This window comes from Parasteatoda tepidariorum, chromosome 3 (genome assembly GCF_043381705.1).
Source record: "Parasteatoda tepidariorum isolate YZ-2023 chromosome 3, CAS_Ptep_4.0, whole genome shotgun sequence".
Lineage (NCBI taxonomy): Eukaryota > Metazoa > Arthropoda > Arachnida > Araneae > Theridiidae > Parasteatoda > Parasteatoda tepidariorum.
Genome location: NC_092206.1, coordinates 90,241,166 through 90,257,601, shown reverse-complemented (window position 1 = coordinate 90,257,601; position 16,436 = coordinate 90,241,166). Strand labels below are relative to the sequence as shown.

At 28.2% G+C, this 16,436-nt stretch overlaps 1 protein-coding gene across 1 annotated transcript in view; it reads left to right on the top strand.

Annotated features, from left to right (window-relative positions):
• Nucleotides 1-3,919: 3,919 nt before the first annotated feature.
• The window catches only part of LOC107441500 (uncharacterized), a 15,378-nt gene continuing 2,861 nt past the window's right edge, over nt 3,920-16,436 (top strand). The window contains exons 1-3 of the mRNA XM_016054788.3: nt 3,920-4,085; nt 7,562-7,687; nt 12,901-13,074. Coding sequence (XP_015910274.1) covers nt 4,071-4,085; nt 7,562-7,687; nt 12,901-13,047 — 288 coding nt within the window. The 5' untranslated portion in view covers nt 3,920-4,070 and the 3' untranslated portion in view covers nt 13,048-13,074. The remainder of the gene's footprint in view (nt 4,086-7,561; nt 7,688-12,900; nt 13,075-16,436) is intronic.

The window sequence follows — 16,436 nt, the reverse complement described above, 5'->3', positions numbered from 1 at the left end:
TTTTTTCCGCACGTGCGCTTTGTAAAGCAACTACTTCAATTACTCTTATCTGGTGCAGTTTTTATTATATATCTATTAATTTTAAAGCAATAATTTCGTTATCAGTTTAAAATTGATTCAAACGCTTCGCTTAATTTTTTTAAAATATTTGAGCTATAGCAAAAGTGGCACTAGACCTAGTATTTATTTCGGACATTTATCAAAGGTCTAGTCATACTAGGTCTGGTTAAGTGCCATTGCCCGGTATTCTTTAGCCCGGTATATCCTACACTGATGTTTTTAAGGTCAAGTGCCATTGCCCGGTATACCCTACACTGATGTTTTTTTAAGGTTTAGTGCCACTGCCCGGTATACATTTGCCCGGAATACTCTACACTGATAATTTTTAAGGTCAAGTGCCACTGCATTTACCCGGTATACCCTACACTGATGTTTTTTGAAAGGCTAGTGCCATTACCCGGTATATATTTTCCCGATACTCCAAACACTGATGTTTGTTCTAATCTATCGTCAGTAAGTATTAAAATATCGAATAAATGTGATTATATAAATGTAAATGTAATAATGTATAATAAATTAATAACAAATCGGATGTAATAAACATTTCGGACATTCACCAAAGCGACTAATTTGATTGTCAACATTCACCGGTGAAAGTCAACAACCACCGATTTCGGTCATTCACAGTAACATGCACATCATTTACATAATAACTTCATCAGGACGATTATTTCATACTTTGCCTTAATAGCATCCGGCATTTCAAAAAATAAAAATAATTGGTTTTGTAGGCGATGATCTCGTAAGGCGATAAAGAATCATGCATAGTACAGGTAAGGAAGATATTAACCTCGAAGGAAAAGTGGATGAATACCCCAAGAAACCGTTACTACCAGTTGACTAAGTAAAGAACAAACAGTTACAAGAAAGTAATTCCTTTGATTACAGGTTTCACACGTTTCAAGAAAGTAATTCCTTTCTTATAGCTGTTTGTTCCTTACTTAGTCAACTGGTAGTAACATAATCAATTGTGAATATTTTAAAGTTTTTACTGTTAATATCATTCTGAGTAACATTTAATTACGAAGATATCTTTAACGTCTGACAGAAACAAAATATTTATCTGCTTAGAAATTGTTTCATTATTCAGTTTTCTTTTGAATCTTAAGGCATCAAATAACCACATAAAAAACAAAGAAATGAAAAGGAAATAATCCATTTTTATTAAAGTTATTAAAAAAACAACATGTCACATTTATTTTTCTATGATTGGCTAAATACAATCACTACACTATAGTGTAGTGACTGTATTTAGTACATAAAACAATTTGAGGGCAATAAAGCAATTTGAGGACATAAAGCAATTTGAGGGATTGTACACTACATAAAGCAAGTTGAGGGCAAATAAAAAAAAATCCTAGTTTTTTTTTTTTTTTGAAAGTGTGGTAAAAAAAATTTTTTTTTTAATGTGGATAAACAAGTTTTTGCTCATGCTGCAAAATTAATGCCCCTTTTGCCCCGACCCCCACCGTACCCCTAAATAGTTGCAAAGTATTGTTTAAATTCATATTCGACTTAAGCCGAAACTATTAAAATGATTTCCAGCCTTCCCCTGATTTATAACAGTAACATGCCTTTTTAACACGGAAACTGAAATGTTCAGTTTCTATGATATTTCTCTCTTTCTAATAGTTATTTTATTTGCAAGAATAATAACGAATCTAGGATTGTAAATATACGTAACATTAGTTATGGTTGTCTGTAAACTTCATTTACGCTTGTGCATAAAAAAAATTTATAAAGCAAATCAAATCATTAACTTTTTCAACCATTATTTTTTTTCATTCACTAACTTGATTTTACTATACGTGGTTTATTTAAATAGTAGTTTGAAAGTTTAGGAGTTTCTTATGCATGCTATTGTTCGATTGTTTATTATAGGTCTTTAAACAACAATCGTCCTTAATAAATTTATGTACTGCTTGTCGAAAATGAAGTAAAAATATATTAAAAAACGCAAAATCAAATTAAATCAGATAAATAAAAACGTTATCAAAATTGTCTAATCGTTAATAAGGAAGATGGATTGAAAAATATCAAAATTAGTTGCGAACCATTGTCTGAGGAAAATTGGAAGTGTTAACATATCCCAGTCGAGGAAAACAGAAAACTTTTGAAAGACGATTATTATAAATATTTCTGATTCGTCAAAAGTTTTTTTTAGTACAAAATTTAATTTGAAGATCCTGTAGTATGTATATAATTTTTAATTCATTTTTCTTAAACATTTTTTTTTTACTCTATATGTCAGTTACATATTTTCTAAAACTTCAGTTGGTCATCATTCATAGCGACCTAAAAAATATGAAGGAAAAAAGAAACGTTAACTGCAAAACGAAGTTGAGTATTGTTCTCAAGAAAATTACGAAAACAACTAGATGTAAAGATACATTTTTAAAAGCTGTTATAGCAGTTGGATATATCCCATAACCATGGAAAATTAAAATATAAATTCTCCATTCCCATATCATACATCAACTGCAGAGTCTTTAAATATGCTAAGGGTTAGCAGAACATTTTCTGTTAATTTAATTATCTTAGATTGTACACGATTTTAATTAATAATAATAAAAAAATTAATTTGGAGTCAAGTAAAGACAAATAAATGGAAGGCAAGCAAAATATCAGTTGCAGTTTTTGACTGTTGTTGTTGTTGTAGTTCATTTACGTTACACTAGAGCAGCACAATAGGCTATTGGCGACGGTCAGGGAAACATCCCTGAGGATGATCCGAAGACATGCCATCGCAATTTTGATCCTCTGCAGAGTAGATGGAACCCCCGCTTCGATAACCCGACGACCTACACGAGGACTTTACGGTGGAACAGTTTAAGGAGACCCATACCGCGCACTCCCGGTCCTCGCGCAGACTGATCCAAATGGTCACCCACCCGCTCACTAACCGCAGTCAGTGATGCTTGACTTCGGTGATCTGCTGGGAATCGTTCCTTAACGATCAGTCGACTGCGGGACCAGTTTCTGATTGATTTGAATTCAAAGAGTAATAAGTGATAAGAGACACATTTTTTGCGTGAATTTTTTATTAAAAGAAAAAAAAAGCCAATGCATTCGAACGATCAAACATTTGTATGAACTAAAATTATTAATAAAAATATGAAAAATATATTAACTATAATTTTCTCTCTCTTTAAATTCTGTTAATTTAAAATTCCATAGTAGCATAATGAAAAACATTAAAGAAAATAAATTGGTAATATTTATTTCAAGAAAATATACAATTGGAATATTTATTGCATAAACCCTCTGTTTGAAGACAAAATAAAAATGAAATCTACTAATCAGAGGGAAAGCACAACCAGTAATATCACATTAACAGTTTAGTTATACACTTGTATAATATTTTATCCTCCGCTAAAATTAAAATGTGGAACGGAATGTACAGATGTTGGTAGAATAGGCACTTTTTCATTTCTCCGGCACAAATAATTTCAGCTAATTTATTTATTTATTTACTAAAAAAAAAGAAGAAAAAACGTCATTTGAAAAAAAAGTGGCAAAAAAAGAAAAACAGTTGCATTTACTAGCAATCAGTAAGTTTGCATTGGCAACTTAATCATCGAAAAAGAAGATTAAATTACCGTAAAATATTTTTAGAATTAATCTATATGATGTAAATAAAATTAATATTAAAGATTATGAAAAAATTATTACTCATTTTAATACATTATACAACTATTCCTAGTTGTAATATTGTATAATAAACTGAAAATTTCAAAATCGTCTCCATAGTGGATATTGGCGATGTGGCGAATATTCAGCGCGAAATAGGTCGCCGCAACGATTAAAGAGGGCAACTCCTTAAACGTTGCCATTAGAAAATATCACTTTTCATTTCTTCTAATCTTAAGCTAATATCAAAAAAAAATAATGCGGACTGCGAAAACTAATGAAATGCTGTGAAAACTAAATTGAGCGGAAAACCTGACGAAGAAGTGTTCGAATAAGTATTGATTCGAAGTTAATGAAAAAGAAAGTAAAAGCACCAGAAAATGGCCACACTTACAGTAAAATAATTTAATTTGCACGAGTCTATATCATAAATTATTTTGTTTGAATTAACTTATTATTGTTATTAACGTATTATTGTTTTATGAATATTCATTACTATTGTAAAAAAAACTCTGCTATTAGTGTCTTAAGCATCGAAATATTCCTATTGAAACTTACTAAATTTTAATTAAAAACTGTAATTATAAGGATGTATATTTAGTGTTATTAGTGGGAAGCAAAACAACGTGAATAAGGTTCAAATGAAGGAACCGAAGTGGGCATACTTTTGTTTCGGTTCTATAAAATAATGATCATTTGGGTCTAAACACAAAAATTTTGTGTTTAAACATAACTATTTTGTGTTCATACACTAAGTAACTTGTGACTTTAAGCCAAAAAAATACTAATAGGTGCACAATGCTCCTGTATAATAGCCTTTCGAATGTTCTATCAATCATATTTTTCTTGTTTAAATGTTGCATTCATTCTTTTTATTAATTGTTGTAAAAGGTGATTTATTTTGAAGTTATATCGTAGTATTATTCATATTTTTTTATTTTAATTTACCAGTTCTCTGAACATACGTTATTTAGCCGAAATGGCTAAAAAAATTTTTTTTAAAATTCTATGTACTCATTTGAATTTTTTTCCACAAAATTTCTTTATGGAAAATCAGATAATGTTAAAGATACTGTAAACGTATCACAACCCTACTGCTAACATAACCCTACTGCTTTAAATACCTAGACTTTGAAGAGAAGAATGACACTATATCAGGAGAAAAATATCTGAATTCATCAGCCTTTTTTTTTTCTTTTTCTACTTTTGGCACATTAGGGAAATTTTTTACCTCAAGCTTCAGAAATATACATTTTCCACCAATAAAATATAATGTAGATTTTAATTCCACGCTTTTTCATTGAAAAGGTAGAATTTTAATTAACATTATTTGCATTATTTTTTGAAAAAATATCATGCTTATTAATTACTTTCTACAGCTATGCAAGTCTATATTAAGACAGCATTAAATGTTTACTCAAATCTGTACTTTCAATCAAAAGAATCAAAACATTTTTAAAAATGTAATTTCAAATTTGTTGGGATTTAACAAACACCAAGAACAAAAGTAATTTTGTTAACTAAAATTAATTAATGCAGCAATTTATTTAAAATAAATTTTGAAACTAAGAAAACAAAATAATAGAAGTATCAATAATATAAAACACTGAATTTTAACTTTTAAAATCAATATATATATTTAAAAAGAAATGATTTAAATCAATGATATTTTTAAAAAAATCATTTGATTTAAATCAAACTGAGTTAAATCAACAAACCCTGCTATAAAGTTGTAGTATTCATCATTAGTGGGTAATTTAATTATAAATCTTATTGAACAAAATTATGTTAGGTATAAATCATGTATGATAAATAAATTTAAATTGATTTTTTGCAAATAAAATTTTCAGGGTTTTTCACTCTGTCACACAATCACCCCTGGTTGATAAGGGCCAAAAACCTGGATCAAGTTTCTTTTTTGTCATTGGGTACTCTTTATCAGATATTAAATGATGCACAGCGCGTGCATTATATACTACTATAATTATAATATGATTTATATCATATCATGAATAAAAAATAGTCAAATCTAAAGTGGTCACTTATAATTTTCTGGTCTCAACTTATACTTTTTTTGTTTACAATATTTTTTGTTATAATGAAGCAGAATATGTCCAATTGCGCGGGTTTTAGAAGAAATTCAAGTTACCCTGAAAAAATTTTGTTCTAAAAATGCTCCTGCATAATTTTTACGTTAAAAAATTTTCTGGTTTGCTAGATTTTTTCTGGTTAAAATTTTTTGTGAGTTTGTGTTAGTTTGCATTCATTAAATTTATGAGTGTAACCTTAAATTTAATATAAAAAATTATTGCTATTTGAATATGCATATAAATTTCTATTATTTTTAACGCATGTTCTTTTTTATTCAGGTATTGTGTAAAATCAAATGAATTTGTTCTCATTATCAAATTTTTTTTAACAATGTATAAACGTTATATGCTGAGGATATTTTGAAAGTGTTATTGTAAAGAAAAATTGCTAAAATTTTTAGAGAAATTTTGAGCTAAAACAAAAGCTTGAATACAATATTTTTTTGTTTTTTGTAATTGCATGCTTTGGGGCAAGGAGAAACTTAAAAGATGATGATTAAGTGTTTTTTTAACATAAGATGGTTGTTTTTTTATTATTAGTAATTAAATGAATTGGATAAATTGCAATTTTGCACATTTTTATTTATAATTTAATATTTTCGACACCAAAATTATTTGGAACAGTCCCCACGACAAAATTTTTTCATATCTCAAAGACATTGGTTTTGATGCATCAATATCGATATTTTATAAACACCAAGTTGTAGGTGCGATATAGCCACAACTGGCTCTTGCGCCAATAACTAATAACTAACTAACCAAAATTTGGGTTTTTGACAGTAATAGTCAAAGCAAAATGAGAAATTAATGTCAGAATAAATCAAGAACATAATTGATTGACCACGCGTAATTTTAAATACTTCATATTTGTAATAACCAAATCCTTACCAAATACTAGTAATATACTTACACCAAAATTTTGTGTTTTCGACAAATGTCATAAACTATGTATTAAAAGAGACAGTTAAATCTGTCTATTGTCAAAAACTTGCCAAACGTTCTTGAATATGTGTATTTTTTATCTATTACTTAAGAAACAATTTTTAAAGTTCTGATTTATAGAATTACAGTAATATCAATAATCATAATGATCCAAAGACGTGCCATCACAATTTTGATCTTCTATGGAGGGGATGGCTCTTCCACTCTAATAGGCAGTTGAAATGTGCACTAAGTTGACCATTTAAAAACAGTGTATCGAGCACCTCTTCAGCTAACTCTAGTTCTTTATTGCAAACTGATCTAAGTGGTCACCTCCCTGCTCAATGACTGCTGTTAGTGTTGCATAACCCCTTGCACTATACTGAAATTTGGAACAAGCCGTGCCTATATTGTGCACCCAAATGTTCGGGAAAAGTGCTTAAGACAAGAGACACAGACAGGATTAAGAGACAAGATATAAAATACCTATTCATATAAAGAAGAGGCCATTCAGGCGTTCTTGTTTAGCCCGAGATTAAGACCATGAGTATGGCTCTAGATATTCGAAATGTTGATTATGAGCCAGAGTCGTGATATTTGTTTGACATGAAATAAAACAACCAGCCTGAGTCATGCTATTTAAGTTTGACTTAAAAATCTCATCACACGTCAGACTCGTGGAAATAGTACGCGGGGTTAAGTTGGGTAATCTACTAAGAATCGTGTTTAACAATCCATCAACTGTGGGATTTTGATTAATAAGTATTTCTATAACTCCTTGAAAATTCGATTTCAAAAGAATTTACCAAACATAGAGGACATTTTTTTAGCACAATTATGAATTTTTTTCTGTTTTTCAGACTCCTGTTACCAATCCCAAGCCTTTTCTACTGAGTTTAGTGGGCAAAGAAATAAGTGTTAAATTGAAGTGGGGGATGGAGTACCATGGGGTACTTACCTGTGCTGATGCTTATTTAAATCTGCAGGTAAATATTGTTTTAAATATTTGTGTTTAATATCTTAAATTAAGGAGTTGAAGCTTTTTTTTTTTCTGGAAAGAATGCCATTAAAATAAATTATGCAAATTGGCCAAAAGTGAATTGTTTCGCATTTTGTGAATACAGTGAAGCTTTGTGTTATGGACACTCCTAGAAAACGAACATAATTTTAATTCCCTGTGAATCTTCTATGAATAAGCCATCATGTACATTTTCTGCTAGGCAGACACTCTCGTTACTGGACGTGAACAGTCATTTTTACCCTGAAGCGTTATTTTCTGTTTCTGCAAACTGGACTACATTTTTTTCTAAATTTGAAAAAAAAGAAATTCTGTTTTAAATTTCAAGAAAAAGAAAAATACTACTTTTCACTAAGAGTGTAAATTTTTTGCCTTATCCATAACTAAAAATATTGTTGAGCTATTTCACTACTAAAGAATTGATCTTTCTCCTGTCACTTTGCCTTATCTTCGCAAAGAGAGGAGAAATAATGATGCTGTTTATGTGAAATAATTCTGACAGTGGCCTCTTTTCATATGGACTACCGAAGGTTATGAGACCCCTCAATGTTTCTTCCCTACTGAAAATTTCATTAATTTTTTTATCAACTAGAAGGCTGTATTTAACACAGCTGGGTTAAAAAAAAGAGAACAGAAATATAATCTTTGAGGTGTTCATTTAAATTAAACATTTATTCAGACACTTGATAGATGATCAATTGTGAATATATCAACTCCATAACTGCTCATGCATTGCTTTCTTTTTTTCTTCTGTGAATCACAGGAGGTTTACTTTTAAAGAGATATTAACCACATTTCCTACCAAGTAATGAGTAGGTGTCAGGGGGTGTTAAACCTAATAATTGAAACCAACTGAGGACTGAAAGCTCCTATTTGGTATCATATGACTAACTTGAATATCTGCATTAATAGGAAAATTATATTCATTTATCTGTAGCTTCATCTAGAATTATGTATATATATATATCTAACTTTTTTAAAATTTTAAATATCCTTGTACATAGTTATTGTATTTAATTATTTCAATATCATTGAAAATATTAAAACGGTTTATGGTGTTAAACTTCGTTATTAGGGTTCCCCTCACTGTAAACTGACAATTTTTTTGGTTCCCAAAGTTAACCAAGGTTTGACTAGATTGTTACATCTTACATCTTTTTAAAGCTTGAAGTGTGTTATGCTTGTTTTCTAATATCATTTGATTAAATATATTAAATTTAGTTGAAAAATGAAGGTATTAATTGTTTGAGTGATTATATATCATCTTATGACTATAACGTTTTGGTTGAAATTAAAATTTCTTGTGTAATAAGTATTCTGCTATTGCTGTCTTAGTGTTATTTATCTATACTAGTGTTTATGTTATAGTTATACACATATATTAGTGTTATTTAATTCTAACAATTTTTACTAGATGTTACAGTTGGTGCTGGGTTGGACTTCACTGGAAAAAATAAATTTTTGCGAGGACAGTAGTAAAAATGGAAAAAATTTAGTTACTCCATATTTTCCGAACTGAACTTATTCATTGAAAAGTTAACTGTGATAAAACCTTCAAGAAATTTTAAATTAAAGATTTAAATTATAATTTAGTAACTAAATAAAAGACAAAGTGTTTGTTTATATAGACAATTTACAACATTTGTAATTTTATTTTATTCAGAGTTTTTAAAAATATATGTGTTAACAAAGCACAAAAAAATAATGTTCCCAGTGAAAGTTTTTTTTTTTTTTCAGAATAAATAGACGAGGAATTTATAAAAGTTCATTTAATTCTTCTGCGAATTCGAATCTCAAAATTGTTGATTCGCAGATTTCGCAAATCAATGGATTATATTGATTTTCTCATTCATTCAGACAAAATATTCTCTAAATTTTGCTAATCTAAAATTTAAATTTTGTTACTTATGCAAAATCTCTAATTTTACCCAGATTTGTTAGGAAAAGATGCAACTTTGAGAACACAAGACAAAAAAACAAGAAAAGCAATAAGCTTCATAACTTGAGCAGTAATTAATAAACTACTGAGGCAAACATAAAAGAATAAAATTTATGTGTAAAAAGTAATTCTGAATTGGCCAACATTTAAAACATCGTTCGCTAAAAAATTGGTTTCTTTTTTTACTAATTTTAATAAGTAGTAGTCGTTTTAATGACAGTTGATTTAATTGTTACAAATTTTGAATTGTTACGGAAGAATTATTTAATCAATATGATATATTTGCCTTTTTTATTTAGCTACAAGTAGATTAAATAAATTTTTAATGTGATATTACAACATCGAAATTTCGTATCTTGCATTTCAGTTATTGCTTTTAAACGCTTGACATCAACATAAATCCGTGTTTCTGTCTTATTTTTCATGTTTTTTTTCTTCTTTTTTTTGCTATTATTACGGCACACTCAATTTGAATCACACATATTGAGTAATCACATTTTGATGCGTCTGATTTGCGTACATACCAAATTTAAATCCATATCTAGTTTAAATCGCTGTGCCTGCTATTCTTGTAAAAAAATTTCTTAATGTTTTTTGTTTTGTTTGAATTCTACATTGCTTAGACATTATTATTGTGACACACAAAATTTAATTTGTCCATACATCAGTAAATTTTTGATGCGAGAATACCACGGTTTTTTCGATTGACTTTTTTAAAATTATTGCTGCAGATATCAACGTGTTCTTTTAGTCTTGACATTTTCATATTTTGTTATTAAGAAACTAGAAATTCTAATCAAACCATTTAAATAATTACTGCTTGACACTCTCGATTTGCGTAAAATCCATGCAGCATTTTAATTTAAATAATTTTTTTTTTAAGGGTTGGCAGTTATTGTTGTTGCTTTCCACATGATTTTTGGAAATCCCAATATTATGAAATTCGACTCTCGAGCCTGAGTATTCACTATTTGACGCGTTTGTTCTTTCGTTTTTTCAATAATTTTTTATGCAGTCATCACTATTGATATTCGTTTATTTTTTTAAATCTCTATATTTTTAATGCAATATTTATTATAACACATGATTCTCGAAATTTACATACACGTGGTATTATCATCTATCTTTTTGCAGTTATTGCTGTGTATTTCACAGTATTAAGTCTTTTCCTCCTTTGATGCGGCAGCAACCTGTAAAGTGCGAAAAAGGAGGAATATGTAATTTTTTCAATAACCTTCTATGTGGTGATGAAGATGAGAAAAATTTTCTCTCTTCAAGTCTTATAAATGTTACTTGTATGTGTAAAAATGAGTCTTTTATATATTTTCTATGTACAAAACACATAAAAAATTAAACACCAAAAATATTGAGAGTTAAATTTCAGACAATTTCCTTTCCCAGCAACCCTTTCATTCACAGTTGAACTAACACAACAAGTTATAAGTGAAATAAACTTGCAAATTTTTTTAAAAAAAAATCTTATTAAGAGAAGATGCATTCTCCCACGCATTAAATACTATAAGTGATTCAATAACTCTGGGGGGAAAATATACTGCGTATCTTGATAAACGTTGGCTTTGAGATAAATTTCTTTTGGATAGATATTAGAGAATTTCAGTTTTAAATTCCTTTCCTTCTTAAATAATGTGTTTAAATCCAAATAAATAATAAACTAATGTCTAATACAAAGCAAATTAATAATAATTAAAAATAATCTTTTATATTAAGTTTTTCCTTGTTTTAATTCTTTTTCAAATTAATAAGGAACTCTGTCAGAAAATTTTCAAACATATTGATAACAGAATCTATAATGAAATATTTTACCTGTTAAAATCATAATTAGAAACATTAAAACTATTTTTGTTTGGATTGAATTTTTTTCTTTTTAAATCAACACTTAACATTTGGGAATATAAAATTGTATCACTCCTAGAGTAGTTAATAGATCTAGTAATGGTTGCACAGTGAGGTAAAAAAGCCTTTAAAAATGTAGCATCCTATCAACAATATGGATAAGATCATCTAGTCTACAAAAACATGAATGGCGATTCTGAAACAAAATTGATCGGATTTTAGTGTTTTTTTTATTTTCTTTCTTTATGCATTGACCATCACCTAAACATAGGTAAGCTAGAAGATTAATAAAAAAAATAAGTGCTCCTTTCGAGTTGCCCTATTTATGTGTTTCTTTTTTAATTTTTGTAATAATTTGCATTCAGTTTTCAATTATTTTAGGCATTCTTATATATTGTATGTATGTTTACGATATCGATCGATTATAATCGACAAAAAAAGTATTTCTGTTTGCGTTGTGCGCCTGGAATTTTTCCAATTTAGTGGATCAAATTATAAGCTGGTCTACCCACTTAAAATTTCTTATGAAATTTTTTCAAGTACTCTTGACTTATTTTTGGAAATACAGTAGACTCCCGATTATTCGAGTTAATGTGGACGATGACTGACTCGGATAACCGAAAAACTCGGTTAAATCTAAGAGCCTTAAAAAGGAAAGAAAAATAGTAGGTATAAATGTAATGTATTTAACAAATATAAAATTTATATGAGTACACTAAATACAGTTCATATTATAATTAAAAAGCTTACTTGAAAACACTTAAAGAGCATACTTTACGAGAATTAGAGTTTTTACTTTAAAAAGTCCTTAATGTTTTCTTGTTTTACATTACTTTAACGCTTTTCTGCTGCAAAGTTTTGCCTTTTTTTTTTTTAGAGATAATAAGAAGGCTGACTTCTTGTTCTATATATTCAATAGCACTTTTGTTAGCTTTTAGTTCATCTGTATGAGAGATTTTAAAATATTGATTTACCATTGATACTATCCCGCATCTTCGCTAGATTAATTTTCATTATTGACGATATTAACAATAATTTAATCAATAATTTCGTGTTGTCTGTCAGCTTGTTTTCCTGAATGTTTTGATGATAAAATTACATTTTTTTTCAGCGGTAAAAAAATAATTAATAAACTGGAACAAAAAAATCCTTTAAATATTTGATAGCTCAGTTAAAACGGAAACTTGGGTAATTGGGACCCTACTGTATATTGTAATCAAATTACGATGTTATTTCAAATTAAGAGCCCATACTCGCCTGAATCTTATTGCACCACTAGTTCTTTATTTTACTGTTTTTTGTAGCATATAACTTTTTCTAGTAATATTTTTCACTAAAAAATCTAATGAAAGATTTATAGTTAAATAACGTTTAAATTGTTTTTATAGCTTCAAGATGCTGAAGAGTATATTGATGGAGCTTCACATGGTTGTATGAAAGAGCTTCTCATCAGATGCAATAATATACTCTACATTAGAGAGTATACAGCCCCTGAAACAAGCGTCATAGCCAAGGAGGAGGAAGAGGACGATTAAAAAAGTCTTATTTGTACATTGGCATAAGTAAGTGTTCAGCCATTGTTGTTTATTTAAACAAATGTTAATGATTTTTACGAAATTAATTCTATTCTTAGAAATTTCTGAGACTCCTTCATTGGTATTTCAAAATTTAAAGAAATATGATAAGTAAACTCAAATGCTGAATAACTGTTTTTAAAATGCGAATAGATTATCCAAAGATTACTTATTACTTCCCAACATTGCAATTCTGCCATAATTTGTTTGCATTTTGTTATTTTCATATATTATAAAAAATAAAATAAAAAAAACCTTCGTCATTTCCCCGCTCCCAGTGCACATTGAAAGCGTATAAAGGATTATAAAGATTATTAGAGAATCTTTAACTAACTGTAAATAAAATTAATATTGATCATAGTATAATTCTTAAAATTTTTTGGTTTGTTATTGCAGAATTATTTAAATTTCTAACTTGGTTAATATTTGTTATTAAAATAGCTTACCTTAAAAAATATTTTTACTAAGTTTTTATTTTATACTTAACATTTATTTTTTTAAGTTTATCTCACTTTAAAAGCTTGTTTTATAAAAAAGTTTTGAATATATTTTTAAGTTAATTTGTTTGTATAATTTATGTATTTTCTCCTTTGTTATATGAAAAGTTCAAAGGGATATTATTTAAGTTCAATTGAATCTTATCAAAATGCAATAACTTCTTTAATTACTTTCTAATAACAGGGTGCGTAGCGTTTTTAAAAAGTGCTTAAAGGTGCTTTTCTCATTGGGTGTTTTTAAAAAGTGCTTAATTTTCCCTTTTCTAAAATGAGATTTTCCCTTTTCTAAAATGAGATTTTCCCTTTGCCATGTTGATTTTCACAACAAATTATGCAGAAAGAAACTGTTCACATTGTTCAATTCAACGTTTTCACACTTAATTCAACCCCAATCTATTTCGGCGCATCGTCAGTTCGTAGCGTATGAAAACGCTATTCGATTTATATGATTCAAAAATTTTGACAATTGTCAAAAACAATGCAGAAAGGTTCTTTTTTTTTTTTTTTTAAATGACGATTAAAACCAGTTAAAACCGTCATTTGTCTAAAACTTCTATTAATATTTTAAAGTGCTTAAAAATATTTGAGTGCTTAAAAGGTGCTTATTATTTGTTGAATAATTTGGCTGCGTACCCTGAATAACTGAGTATTTTTAAATGTTATACATATACGGCTGCCAAATAGTCTTTTCCCTCATAAGTCCATTTGAATTATCTTTTTTATGTTTTTGCCATCTTAGCCCTCTTTTTTAATTATTTAAAATTCACACGGAAAGTTGTCCTTAAATTTTTGTGACTTTTTTCAGATTTTTGTTGAAGTTAGCTGAAAGAATGAATATTATTTATCTTAAAAAAGAATTAAGGAACTTTAAAATTCAAAAAGGATATTATATGTGCCATGAAACAAAGTGAATAACGAAATGAACGACAATATATCTTCATAGCGCGTCTAGTACGATCTGAATCTAATTCCAGTGTTAGAGACAACATAACCCTTGATTTGGTGACATAAAAGCATTCGATGTGAGAGAAATATATTAAAAAAACTCTTTATCTTTCTACTCCGCCCTCATTACTATATCATACTCTGCTGTTTTTCACAAGAAAAACATAATTTGTTACTACTTAACAATTCTCCATATTTAGACTACTTTTTCCCCTTTTTTTGTAAATTAAAAACAAAAATTACGTAAGTAAAAATAAAAAGAATCTGAGTTTTTTAAAAAATTTTTCTTTTTTCACTAAATGCAGGAATTACTAAAACTATTACCAATTATATATCTGTGAATCCATGTTGGCATTTTATTTTATAACAATTTTGTACTAATTGCTCCCATAAGAGAATTAGCATCCTTAAGTTTCGCGATAATTTTGTCCTTGATTTTTATCTTTTAGCTGTCTTAGCCCTCTTTTTTAATTATTTAAAAATCAGTTTATATTTTTTTTGAATACATTAAAATTGTGACACACTGTGACTTAGTTTGTCAAACTCTCCTCCAATTGTTCACTAGAAAGCCAATGAAGTTAGTACAGTACTTATTGTATTTATAGGTCAGTGACACATTTCTTCAACTTTAGGATTTTGAACTTTTAATATTCTCATCTGAGTTTATGAAGGCATGAGACTACAGAGCTTCATCATTTAATTGTCCCTTTTGCTTATTATTAGAGATCAGAAAAGACATGTCACTTTACTCTAGATCTGCAGAATTTTACTTGCCTTATTTCTGTCATAAAATTTCAGTGACAATTTTAAAATTGAAATTTTGGTTAGGATGCACTGGAGGACCACTCACGAAGTATATATTTAAGTGATTGAAGTATCTTTTCTATCTGTTTTACTGTTAGAATAGATAAAATTTTTATTCTTCTGAATTTTGATGATTCTAGAATAAAAAAGTTAAATTAAATTTATCAAGCATAAAATTTTATTAGAGTGAATTGGAGGTTATGTACTTATTTACTGTATACTCATTCACTATTTTATATGCCTATTAAAAATTCTTACATGTTAGAAATAAATAGTTTCCAAAATTTTTATTGATCACTCTTTAAAATATTTAAGAGAAATTAATCCAATAAACAATTCAATAATTGTAAAAATTTAAGTGGTGCATTAAGATGTTGTTCAATTTGATTTATTTAGTAAAAAAGTAAGTTTTTTTTAAAAAATTAACTAATTTGAAATTTAAAAAGTCCTTCAATTCAAATTGTTAGGTTTTGGATAAAAAAAATAATAAACAAATTATAATAATAAATAGATGAAACTATTCCAATTAGGAGGTTCTATATAGGGATTAGATTTTTCCGTTTTTTAGCGGATTTCCGCTTTTGTCTCGAATTTCAGCCTTTTCTTTTATCAAAAACTCAGATTCTCTAAAAGTTTCGTTTTTTTCATAATATTTTACTTTTTCTAAAAATGCAGTCCTTGAAATAAAATAATTATATTTATTTCCGATTTTCAAAGATAAATAGAAAATTCAAACTACGTCTTAGCTGCAAACCAGGGTTGGGTTTTTGCCGTCAAAAACTGGTTTTTGACATGACAGTGGTAAAAACCATGTTTTTACCGGTAAAAACCGTCAAAAACCTACTGTCTTCTTTAATTTATGGCATATAGCAGGCAATATATTATTTTCACATAATTGCCTTGTTAAATGAATGTTGTAAATGATTGCTATTGATTTTGCAACTACATACATGTATTCTTATAGAAGGATATACATTCATATAGAAATATTGTAATATACTTATTGAAAATAGTGGTACTTACTTTTATCATTATAGCTTGATTTGCAAAGGATTCAAAATTTTGCACTTCTTAATTGTTAGAAATAAACAAACAAACAAAAAA